This window comes from Scedosporium apiospermum (genome assembly GCF_000732125.1).
Source record: "Scedosporium apiospermum strain IHEM 14462 chromosome Unknown SEQ_SAPIO_0110, whole genome shotgun sequence".
In the NCBI taxonomy this organism is placed as follows: domain Eukaryota; kingdom Fungi; phylum Ascomycota; class Sordariomycetes; order Microascales; family Microascaceae; genus Scedosporium; species Scedosporium apiospermum.
This window is the reverse complement of record NW_015971811.1, coordinates 1,662,356-1,674,877: the sequence shown is the minus strand read 5'-3', so window position 1 is coordinate 1,674,877 and position 12,522 is coordinate 1,662,356. Positions and strand designations below refer to the sequence as shown.

At 52.3% G+C, this 12,522-nt stretch overlaps 2 protein-coding genes and 1 pseudogene across 2 annotated transcripts; 1 reads left to right on the top strand and 2 right to left on the bottom strand.

Annotated features, from left to right (window-relative positions):
• Positions 1-851: 851 nt before the first annotated feature.
• Positions 852-3,917, bottom strand: SAPIO_CDS7398 (uncharacterized protein; the record flags this gene model as incomplete). Its single annotated transcript, XM_016789272.1, has 6 exons — positions 852-960; positions 1,024-1,347; positions 1,444-1,864; positions 1,934-2,960; positions 3,031-3,347; positions 3,410-3,917. The coding sequence occupies 6 exons, from the start codon at positions 3,915-3,917 to the stop codon at positions 852-854; spliced, it is 2,706 nt and encodes a 901-aa protein (XP_016641099.1).
• A 689-nt stretch (positions 3,918-4,606) lies between these two features.
• SAPIO_CDS7397 lies at positions 4,607-5,785 on the top strand (annotated as a pseudogene; the record flags this gene model as incomplete).
• Positions 5,786-8,271: 2,486 nt separating this feature from the next.
• SAPIO_CDS7396 (DNA-directed RNA polymerase, mitochondrial) lies at positions 8,272-12,504 on the bottom strand (the record flags this gene model as incomplete). The annotated part of the gene is made up of 2 exons (XM_016789271.1): positions 8,272-8,322; positions 8,389-12,504. 2 exons carry the CDS (start codon positions 12,502-12,504, stop codon positions 8,272-8,274), a joined length of 4,167 nt encoding a protein of 1,388 aa, XP_016641098.1.
• Positions 12,505-12,522: the final 18 nt, after the last annotated feature.

Sequence of the window (12,522 nt, the reverse complement as noted above, 5' to 3'; positions counted from 1 at the left end):
AGTCAGAGGGTAAGGGCCGACCGGAAGACCGCACCGAGTCCTGTTGCCGAGGACGGAGTGAAAAGCGGCGAAGTGGGGCCGTGAATATCGGCAGGCCAACCCTAGGTAACAAAAAGTCACAGGCCAACCAAGCACAATACCTCTAAGGTGCCAAAAATAATAGGGAATGCCTTGGGAATGAATTTCAGAGGTGAGTTAGGTGAAACTGATGGGTCAAAGGGTAAGAGTGAATGGGCTGATACATGTAAGGTGCGGAATGATATCAAAAACAGAGACCAGAGGTATCAGGACTCCTTTGTGTTGGGAGGATAGAGTCCAGGAGGAACAAAGGATGTGTGAGAAAGGTGGAAAATTAGAATTCAAAAGCAGAGTAGAAGGAAATGATCTTTGGGCAGGGAGGTGGTCTTTTCTTTTGAGAAGGTAGGTGCAGAGTAGTGAGTGATCTGCCCTCGCTTGAACAATCGCCTGACCCTCATCGCGAGACCAGCTCTGATGGACTCAATGTTTGACTTTGCTATGCCAGTCAAACATGAAGAGACCTAGTAAGGTATCTAGAAATGAGACAAGACTACTCCAAGTAAAGGGACCATGTTTGCAAGACGGGCTACCATGACATTCGGACTGGACTCCATGTCAGCAGATGGCAGGTATAAAGTGAAAGAATAGAGTTAATTGCAAAACTACAGATGGGTATTGCGTAAAGAATACAGCCGCGACGCCGTAGAACTGATTATCAAACTAAACTCCTGAAATGCATGCGTTATGCTTCTTCGAGCCACATCCCAAGAGGGCGAGATCCCTCTAGGCGCCTTCAACCAGGATCCCTTCACGGCCGCGCCAGCACCAGACTCCTAGTTGGAGCTCGCCGCCTCCCTGATTCCCTCGGCAGCGGTCTCGACGACCTTATAACCGACCGCATTGCCGTCGCCCTTAGCGGCCTTTGCGTAGGCCTCGTCGCTCCTGTGACCCCCAAGTCAGTTAACATCCTCATCGAGGTCTAAGAGAAACATAAGAGAAACATACCGGTCAAGTAGGGCCGCGAGATCCTTGTCACTCAGAATCTCCTCGCCTCCGGAATACTTGTATACCTTACCATCCTTCAAGAGCAGTCCACGTAGTGTCTCCCTGTCGAGGTCGCTCATGGCATCCGTGAGTTTTCTGCCCATGGTCTTCAGCGTTCCCTTCCGAATGACAAGCTTCTCAAGCCGACGCTTGGCTTGAGCGCTGAAAAGAAGATCCTCTTCGACCGTGCCCTTCGTAGCGAAGCGATATACTATTACGGGTCGCGTTTGGCCAATTCGGTGGCAGCGATCCTGCGCTTGGAGATCCTGTTGAGGATTCCAGTCACTAGTTGACAGTTAGCAGAGCCACTTTGTTTGCCTAAAGGCTTTAGAGAACAACACTGAAAGGGAAAAAAAAAAGGGGGGGGAAGGGTTTAAATACCTGTCGAATAGAATAACAGTGTCAGCTGCCATAAGGTTGATGCCTTGACCACCCGCCCTTGTGGACAGAAGAAATACTTTCGTATCCTCGTCAGTGTTGAATTGAGAGATCATATCTCGGCGCGCTTCGTGGGAGACCGAGCCATCAAGGCGACAGAAGTTGTATTCCCTGAGATTGCAATAATCCTCGAGGATGTCAAGTTGTGTCTTGAACTGGGAAAAGATCAAGACCTTATGACCGCCTTTGAACAGAGCTGGGAGAAGTCTGTCCAGGAGAAGCATCTTGCCCGACTTGGTAACCACAGTCTCGTCAACCGGATCGTCGCTATAGGTCCAAGGATTGTAGAAATTGTGTGGACTATTGCACACCAGGCGAAGCTGCATGATGGGATTTCCCAGCTTCTTCCTGGCCACTTCCTTTTCTGTTTCAGGTGAGAGCAAGTTAGATGAATTTTTCAATGAATTGGAGATGCAAAAAGGGATACACGTACTGGCCAGCTCAAATGAGCTTGCGAGGGCAAAGTCCTTAGCCGTTTGCGCCTCTTCCAGGTTTGAGAGCTCCTGGCTTTCGTACTCTCGGATAAGACGTGCCTCAAACTCGTCGTCATCAAGCTTATCTTCGTCGACATTAGCAAAGGCGTCGATCTTGACGCCAGGATGCGCACGGGTCCGTCGAGATGACCCCGGAGTACTCTCTCTGCTAGATCGGTAGCTCTTTGGCTCGGGAACGGGGAGTGTAGCAGGGCCCTTCCTCTTCCTCGACGACTCCGTTTTGTCTTTCATCACCTCCTCCTTCACAGCCGGTGCCTCGGATATCTTCTTAGGCCGACCCCGGCCCCTTTTACCCATCATAAGGGCGAAAGCATCCGTTGCGGATGGCTTCGCGGCCTCTGGTTCCATAGTAGATTTCTTCTTTCGAGGCGACTCTCGTGTAGGCAGTTTAGAAAGTTTGTCGCTGGCACCCTTGCGAGAAGCGCCGCTTGTGACGGAAGGTGAAACGCTGCCTTGTCGGGAGGACAAAGGAGTGAGCAAGTCGGGAGGTGAAAGAGATTCGGACCGCTCGCTGATATCTCTGGCAACCATATCGCTGAGATACGCACGAGTATCAACGCCTCTATCGCTGATGGCCTTGTACAAGTCGGTCTGCTCCTTAGTGAGGGGGGCATAAAGGATGTACTCCCGCTTCGGGGGCAAGTGGCTAGCCACATCGGCCTTGACGCGGCGAAGCATCAAGGGCTGCAGAACAATGTGAATCTTACGCATGAGCTCTTGCTTTTCTTCATCCGTAATGAAGCTCTCCGTTCCCTCTTCGTCCTCTAGCCCAGTAAAATCGAAATAGGAGTCGAAAGCCTCCCAATCCTTGAAGACAGAAGGCAGGAGAAAGTGAAGCAAAGACCAAAGCTCTTTCATCTCGTTCTGGAGGGGCGTTCCGGTGATGAGAAATCGTGTGGCAGAGGTGAAAACTTTCAGCTCTTGGTAGAGCCTCGCATCGGAGTTTTTCATACAATGGCCTTCGTCCTGCAATAGCAAAATCGTTAGTACAGAAAACAGAAAACAATGTAGCGGCCACCGGTTGGGTCAAACTTACAATGATGATGAATTCCCAACCGATCCGAGCCAGAGTTGTCCTATCTCGAAGGACAATCTGAGGGCTGGTAAGTACGACGGGGAACTTGTTCGTCGCACGGGAATCCTTATAATGTCGGAGGATCTTGTTTTGCCAAATATTCTCTCTCTCACCGGGCGTCCCATGATAAACGACGACCGGAATAGACGGAGTCCACTTGTGAAACTCATCCAACCAGTTAGAGAGGGTGCTCAATGGTGCGACGATGAGAAAAGGTCCGTAGAATTCATCCGTCTCTCGAAGGGACGCTACAAGAGAAATCATCTGAATTGTTTTGCCTACAAGGCATGTCAGTATCGACGCCAAAGAGTTATGACGTCCATCAGAACAGGGGACATACCGAGACCCATTTCGTCAGCCAAGATACCACTAAGCCCTTGGACAGCAATCTCTCTCATCCACGTCAAGCCCTCTAATTGGTAATCTCGCATAGTACCGCCAACCATACACTTCGGCTGCTTAGCAAGCTCCAGGTTATGCTCGCCAAGGGAGGCACCGGACATAGAGGTGCCCATTCGACCAAGAGCTCGAGTCTTGCCTGTAATGATGTCGCTGAAGGCCGCGGTCTGTCGGAGAAGGCTGTCTAGCTCGAGGGCTTTTTGCTTCTTCTCTTCGGGGGTGAGAAGTGGCCTCCTCTTACGCTTATTCTTAGCTCTTGCAGCAGCCCTTCTCTTGGCATAGTCCTTCTCGTATTCAGCCAAGGCATTGGCCTCGGCTGTTACGAGTCGGGATTCCATTTTCGGCGGCGACGAAGAGTCGAGACTCGGCGGAGATGAAGGTGGTGTGTTGGGACTCGGGGAAGAAGAAAAGATGGATTTGGCAGTCGAGGGAGATGTGGGAGCAGACATATTAGGCATATATAAAACAACTCATAGCACAATGAGAAGAACAAGAAGTTTTTGCGTTGCTCTATCGCTGGAGATCCAGGTATCAAGAGGGTAGTTCCAAGAAAGACAATGAATAGACAGCAATCGTTTCCTGAATGAAAGAACCAAGAAAAATTCGTAAAAAAAAATCTATAAGTGATATAATGAAAAGGCCACTATATCCAGTGTTGGAATTCACTTCCAATCCGGAATTGGTGATGTGTGAGGAGCGCAGAATGTTGGAATGTGAAGATACTCAGCTATAATGTCAGTGGGAGGGCGCGTCCCACGCGTAATGGAACAGGTGAAAGTGATTTCCCACGCGTGACGCAAAAGGTGCGATGTCACGTTTTTGCGTTTTGCTAAATTGTCTAGATAAAGACATATTGCAGGCTTCCTTATCTTCTAATTGAAAAGTATTCAATTATGCGCCCAAAATTCATCTCTTGAAGTTCTGCCCCGCCTGTCCCCGCCATCCTCGATGACTGGAATTGAATTGAGACCAGAATAGATTTTCATCTACGAAGGAGAGTTGAAAAAGTTTCTAAAGACCACAACTCAATTCCCCGACACACCCTACACCCTCAACCCCCAAATCCGACAAACTGTTGCCCCTACGAGCTCTCCGTCCCACCATCCGGGCGCTTTCTCCTTTCCGCCAATTCGTCAACATGGCCGCTATTTCCTCGCAGACCTACACTCCCGAGGAGGAGACCGAAATTAAGCAATGGCTCACCACCTCGGATCGATTGAAGTCCGGCGCTGAGGACAAGAAGTCCATCCTCGACGCTCTCGACGCCCATCTCTCCAGCCGAACCACCCTCCTCGGTACCAAGCCCAGCAAGGCCGACGTCGCCATCTATGAGACCCTCGCGCCCGTCGTTGCCCAATGGTCGCCTGATGAGCGGACAGGCCAGAACGGCCACCCCAACATTGTCCGCCTCGTAGACTTTGTCCAGAACTCTACTCTCTTCGGTCTCGATATCAAGGCCGAGGACAAGGTCAAGGTCGACCTCGACGATGTCCGATACGTCAAGTCTCCCGAAGATCTCAAGGCTGAGAAGGAGCGCCAGAAGAAGGAGAAGGCCGCCGCCGCCGCTGCTGCCGCTGCTGGTGGTAACAAGGCTGAGCTCGCTGACAGGACCAAGAAGGAGGGCGCTGCGGCGGGTGAGGGCAAGGGCAAGGGTGAAGCCAAGCCCAAGAAGGAGAAGAAGGAGAAGCAGCCAAAGCCGCAAAAGGCCCCCGCGACCCCCGCAGTCCTTTCTCCCTGCCTCATCGACCTCCGAGTCGGACACATCCTCAAGGCCGTCAAGCACCCCGAGGCCGACTCCCTTTACGTCTCCACCATTGCCATGGGTGACCCCGCCGGCACTGCCGATACCGAAGAGTTCGAGGGCCAGGTGTGCCGAACCGTCTGCTCTGGCCTTAATGGCCTTGTACCTCTCGAGGAGATGCAGGGTCGCAAGGTTGTCGTTGTCTGCAACCTCAAGCCCGTGAAGATGCGAGGCATCAAGTCTTGCGCCATGGTGCTGGCGGCGTCACCCAAATTGAAGGAGGGCGAGACCGACGACCACAAGGGACCTGTCGAGCTCGTTAACCCGCCCGCCGATGCCAAGGCGGGCGACAGGGTATTCTTCGAGGGATGGAAGGGTGAGCCCGAGGGTGTGTTGAACCCCAAGAAGAAGATCTGGGAGACTTTCCAGCCTGGATTCACCACTACGGACAACCTTGAAGTTGCGTTCAACGCGTCGGTGGTAGAGGCCCTTGGGAAGAAGGAGACTGGTAAGCTCGTGACGGAGAGTGGTGCCGTATGCACCGTTCCCACGTTGAAGGATGCCCAAGTGCGGTAAGACCATTTACTTTATGGAATAGCCGTACACCACCATAGATGATTCGTTCATGCCCGCGATGAGATATAAACAACAGAAGAGATTCAAAGTCTTCGATTAAGGTATCAATTTGGCCAAAGTTCGCCATAGATCTCGTAGAAGTGAATGGAAAAAAAAAACCAAAGTAAGCGCCACTTCTGTCTCTATCATTCATCCCCAACATCACGTACATTAAGTTACCAGCACCAGAACCTCGGAGTAACGCCATCACATCCTTCCTTCCCTATCCTACGCCTCCCTCTCACTCCCGCAATCCCAACGAAACCGGGTCAGGGTACCCATCCGTCTCCCGCCTCGTCATCCAACTCATCGGTTTCCTCAGCCGCCTCGGCCGTAGTAGTAGTGGTCGATGGATCTCTCGTCACAGTCCTCGTGATTTTTGGACCTGTCTGCACAATCGGAGTCGCCGCACACTCCTCGTATCGATAGACCGTTTGCGTATTCTTGCACGCCACGCATTCGGGGCATACCGGATCGACAGTCGCTGTGCTGGGACAGCAATCAGTCCTTGAGATCCCACCCCCTTGTTAGTATAAGCGAAGCAAAAGAGGCAGCTACTCTCAGTAATAGATCGCAAAAGGAAGCACGCACTGGCAGGGAATATCAATGGTCTTCATGACGATGTACATAGGGCACATAATGCTCCTGTCTGAGGGGCATGGACACCTCACATTGTCTGTTTTTGCGTTCTCGTCAGTGCAACTGTTTTCTTCGGAAAAAGAATATATACGACGTCCACTTGAACTAGGCGTTCAGTCTGGCAATGAGAGAGCAGAGAGCCACTCACCGGCCGGGAGAGTATGTGTATAACACCATTGTTGAGAGACTTCCCATGTTGTCTCTAGAATGGTATTGACGAATACCGTCGTGCAATGCTCTGGTAGCACAACTGCGTCCTCGAGTGACGGTGGAGACGTGACGTGAGGTGCTGGCACGCTCGCGCTGAAGAAGAATTTCGAGTAAGTCAAGGAGTACAATCGAGTTTGGCTCTGGTAAGCCTTTCTGAGGACATGAAGGTATATACATACCCGATCCGGGCAAGGGTAGCAACGATCAAACCCGTGTAGATCATAGCTCTTCACTTGATATCTCTTGGCTCGTACCACAAGAAGTGCTAGTTTATATGTTTTTGGCTGTTTTTGCAAATCGCTTTTCTCGTATTGCTGTTCTGAGTAGATTCTATTTTGCATCAATCAAGACGAACCTCGCCAAGCAACAGGATTGAGAACCATCTAGATCTTATATACACCCGGGTCATTGTCCATCCATCCATCACATCATGCCCGTGGCCTAGAATGTTCAGGAAAGACTGCCATGCCCGAGTACGCCCTAGCACGCGGAAGATATATTAATTCAAATTGGACCCTCGCCTCAGTGAGCCTACAATAACCAGGTACGCGCCCCCGGTTCCGAGCCCAAAATACCCGGACAATCTAATATCCAGCGGAGTAGACCGGGCACACCACCTTAAGCAGACCGTTATAGCCTAGCCCTCCGTGCATGGTCTTCTCCTCTTGTTTAATTATCACCTGGGTTTCTCATCTCCTGGTCAGTGGCTCTTGGCAGAATGACGTATAGCGATATTATCCCTGGTACATCAATCTAAACTACACGACTATATGCCAGCCGAATCCTTTGATCCTAGCCTACAGCCAAGAGAGCAAAACGTAGATGAGCCGGGGACTTCCAACGGCCAGGGTTCTCGGGTATGGTGATGCATCCCGGAAGTGATCTGATCGGGTATATCGACCATGGATGTTGCCTCTCTATATATAGCCCGGCATCATCATCCCGGGCTATTGAGAAAGTCGATAAATGAATCTAACCACGGAGGGACGTGGGTACAATCACTCCATCGAGGGTGTGTCGTCCAGTCCCCCTTTTCCTTTTCCAAGTGTCCAGAGAAGAATCGCCCTCCCTCAGTCACTCCTTCGCCCTCGCCCTCATATCGTGGGCTGTTGCTCTCCTTCATCCCCTCTTTGGTATCATAGCTTGTCGGCCAGGAAAAGAACCACACGGATTCTCTTGCCAGCTAGGAGCTATATAGTAGGGTCGGTCATACGTGGAAAGTTGATCCAATCCTAAGAAGAATCCGGTGCTGGTATGGTCCCGAGATTTTCTGAAATTTGACTTCTTTTCTTTCTACATGCTTTCTGGTTTAAATCCTCTATGCGTCGCCCCTGACCTTTTCTCCTTTTGTTTTGTTTTACCCCTCTCGCTCAGAATGTTTGTACAAAAGTATATATGATACAGGATGGCTGTCCCTGGCATGAAATATCGTACACTCCACATTGCCTCCTAGAGCGCATCCATCTGAGACAGCCCCAATCCTCCAAGTCTATACATAAAGGGGTACATGCAATGTAATACAAAGCTAAGAATAAAAAAAGAAAGAATGAAAAGAATGGTATCCATAAAACGCCTGCCACCCACGCGTAGTTGATGCATCACGAGAAGAAATACTGGCTCGACTTGAGCTTCTGCACATCAAAGTCACCCTACGAAATTTTAGTTAGTATTCGTATACGCGAGGCCAGCAGGACGAAGGAAAACGAAAGACATACCTTTTCAGGAACCGGAGGGAACGTCAGCGGCAGCCAGACCTGGATAGTCTTGGGCGCCGCCTTTCGCTTCTTAGGAGCTTCCTCCGTCACCGCCTGGAAGTGCGGCTTCTTCATGCTGTGCAGAACGCGGTCGACCCAGTCAGACGTCGTGTCCTCATCCGCCTCGGACTCCTCGGAAGCTTCGAGGGCCTCCATCTTCTCGGCAGTTCCCTCGTTTCCATCCGCGAGAACGTCCTCCACCTCGGTATCGCTTATCTTTCCGAGGCCGACTTCCTCGGCACCCTCGGGTGGCACGAGAGCGTCGGACTCAGCCGCGGAGTACTCTTCGAAAATGCTCCCTGCCGTAACCATGGCCTTGCCCTTTTCAACCTCGGCGGGGTCCGATGAATTGAGGAGCTGTTGACGCTTGTGTTCGAGGACAAGCTCATCCCTCGCCGACCTGCGCTCCTCCTTCCGCCACTTTAGAAGCCTCTTGCCCAATTTCGAGTCCTGTCGAATCTTGGCAAGATAGATCGAGCCCTTGTACCTCGCCTCAAACTCGGCACCGAGACGTCCGATGACATCTTCGCTGTGGATGCGAATAAAGCAGTCACGAAGGATGCTGTTCATCGAGTCCACGTCCGCCGCATGAGTCCAGAAGGAGTCGTGGACGGCAGCGAATGAGAGGCCGTCGTCGTGGCACTGAAGAGCCGACAACATCATGTGAGACGCATCCAAGGAGTGGATAAAGTTGGGAGGGAAAGCCTGGAGCTGCTTGCGACGGTTGACAGGATCGGCCAAATCGGGGACGGTAAGCGACAGATCTTGGATGCAGGTAGGGATAACTCGTGTGACGCTCTTTCGGTACGGCTGAGCGACGGGCATGCGGAGGGGCGTCGTCCAGACAATGGTATTCTTAAATTGATCGCTCAGTTCGTCAAGCGCAGACCGCGGCGTCTTCCGGCCTCGCGATCGTGCTTTGGTGGCCTTGGAAGAATCCTCGTTGGCTGCGATACGTTCGAGCTGCTCCGGCATAAGAGCATTGCAAACTCGACCGCCGACTTCTCCGAGCCAGGTCTGGATCTCGTGCGCTCCCTTGAACATAGTGGACATGGCCTTGAAGATGTGGTGCGCGATGTAGCTGGCGAGTAGGATGGCAGGGAATCCGCTGTCGGCTTCCAAGGTAGGGTAGGCGGCATCCAACTGCTTGCATACCTGCTTCTTAGCGCCAGCAAAAGTAACACCGTAGACATTGGTCATGACCGTCTGCTTGACAACCTTGCGGGTGATCTTCCCGCGCACCGCTTTGGCGAAGGGGTTGTCCTGCTGACAGTCCTTCTCAATCAAGTCGATGACGAGGTTGGCCACGGCCGAGTACACATCGGCTGGTCGTTCACCTGGCTCGAGATTGACTTGCTGCGCACCCCAGGTATCACCTCCAAGGGCGGCATAGTGCTGAAGACCATTGCAGGTGCCGTCCTGGTGGACTGGGAGAGTAGAAACGAACTTCTTGGGATCGGGCGACTCCAAAGCGGCCTTGAGCTCGAAACAAGCTGCGAGACACTGCCACGGGTCTTCGCCCTCGAGCCACCACCGCGAGCCGTTGAGCGGGTTTGTGGCCGAATCAAACACGTTCCTCAGATGCTGTTCCGTGAAGGCCTCTCGCTCGTTTAGGCTTGCCTTGCTGAAACCATACACGTTGGCAAGGTGTATCTTGAGCCAACGAAGACCATGCTCACCAAGCTCCTTGCCTTTGCCGAACCGAAGAAGTCCACGGACGTGGTCGGCACCCATGTGGTTGAGGTAGGTAGGTAGGGGATAAGCTCGGCCGCGGAAATCGATGTTGTGGGGGAAGTAGAAGGTTTGGTTGCGGTAAGCTCGTGCAACCTCGAGCTGCAGGTTAGTAAAGCAGCGGACCGAGTGGAAACCGGACTTCTTGTTCTCGGCGGCGACAACAGCACGGTGCCATGCGGTGCGAGCCTGACGGTCATCAGTCTCGGGTTCGGCGGGAACCGAGACGTCGGGGTTGAGGGCGGGAATGCTAGCAATCTCATCTCCCTGGTTCCATGCCTGGAGCATGACGTTGAGGACGGGGTTGTTGATCCGCCACGCGGTCTTGCCTAGTACGTCCAGGCCCTTCAGCATTTGGTCCAGATCACCCCTAGCAATGGCAGCCTCGGTATACATTCGCTGATCCTTCTCTCCCAACTTTAGTCGGACAAGGTTGGCGGAAGTCTCCAAGAAAGCGCCCTTCAAAAACTTAGACCAGGGCTCAGGCTCGACAACCATAGGAAGATGCTTAGCCAAGAAGTTTCCCTTGGGTTCTTTCTTCAACAGTTCCACAAGATCATCATGCACGAAGAGCATGCCGACCTTCTTTCCCTTGCTAAGCTTCTTAGTATGGTGGAACGCGCGCTGGTATTGGCTAATCGTTTCCTTGGTCTCGGGGTGCTTCCGGTAAACTTTGATCTTGGCCGTATCGATCAGGGCGGATAGCAGCGCAGCACCGACTTTGGCACGGATAGAGGTCGGCCACGGTTTGGCACTGGGGCTTTCAACATTTGTCGGCGTAGGCGATACTATCGCCTCCGGTGGCTCAATAGCGTCCGTGGCTTCGGTTGACTCGGCGGTTCGAAGGACAGCCTGGACATGTCGTAAACGCCTCTTCTGACTCGACGAAGTATTATCCTTCCTTGCTGTCTGCTCGCGGATGTCTTCTTCAACAAGTTTTGCGATGCCGTTGATGGTCGCGGCAAGCTTCGCTCCCTTTTCCACGCCCATAATAGACACGGCGTTCAGCGTTCCAAGGATGGTAACCGCAGCAAGTCGCGACGGGGTAGATTGTCGGAGGAAGGGCCCGTAGAGACACCTATCAAAATCCTCTTCACGCTTCTTCTCCGTCTTCGTTTCCGCAATCTCAACCTTGACGAGCTCTTCCTTCAGCCTATCCTCAAGCGCGCACTGCCAATCATACATGCGAGAACCTAAGCTCTCGCGTCCGATGATGGAATTAAGGCCCATCTTCTGGAGCGATTCGTTCTCCTCTCTCCATCGCTGAACTGCCGCATCAACGCAGTCACGTTCTAGCCTGCTTTGGATTTCTTTGCGCTCTTTGACACTCAAGCTAGAGATATCGCAACCCTGAGGAATCTCATCAAATAAAGAAAGAGTCTGTTGGACAAGTTTGAGACTGAGACCTTTCTGAGGTGTAGGCATAACGTCGGGCATCTCGCTCGCCGCGATGTCGTTGGAAGATTGGTGTTGGTGTATGGCCGCATCCGCCTCAACAGCTGTAGCGTCTTCTTCAACCACCACGTTATAAGTCGGGCAAATGTCTGTAATAACGGCGAGATCTTGATCGGACAGGATGTCCGCCATCGAAAGCACCTCCAGTCCCGCATCGCCTGGAGCCATCCCCATGTATCGTGCGACTGACCGGCTCAACCTAGCACCTCGCTGAGACAAGATGGACGCCTTGAGCATGCAAGCAATCGTTTCGGCAGTCTGAGGAAGTCCCGATCGTCGAATTTGAAGTTCGTACCACTTATGGAGCTCCTCTAATGCGGTCTTATCGGGGGACATACGCATCTGGTCGAGAGACGTCCGTAGATAAAGGTTATGGAGCATGATTAGTTGCTCTTGGGGGAATTCATCGAATTGGCCGAGTCGCTTGAGGACTAGTTGCGCCCGGTCGAGCTTATGGACCTGAAGACACGCATTGAATACCGCAATCAGCTCTTCAACATCTCCGGAGATGCCTTGCCGATTCATCCGCAACCTTTGTATGCTGGGCGCAGGATCATCGATTTTGAGAGGTTGAGAGACATTGAAGGGACGGAGTTCGTAGTAAGGACTGGAAGCAGGTGTGTCGAAACTAGATAGAGGCGAATGGGATGAGGATATCGGTTCGAATGGACCTTGGGCGAAGAGGCTGCTACCATCAACTGCGGTGGCTAGAGTCCTCGCGCCATTATTGGAGCCACTCCAGGGTTGGCCATCTTGCCTTGCTGGCAAAGCGGTCCTCGCCGGGCCTAAAGTGTGGTAAATTGCAGAGGAGCGTCGTGCAGTGGTCGGCGATACATATCGCAGGTTCCTTATCCGATTGAGGGAAGGCCGAGGGCCGTGTCGGAGAAGCATCTTGCCTCACGCGATCAA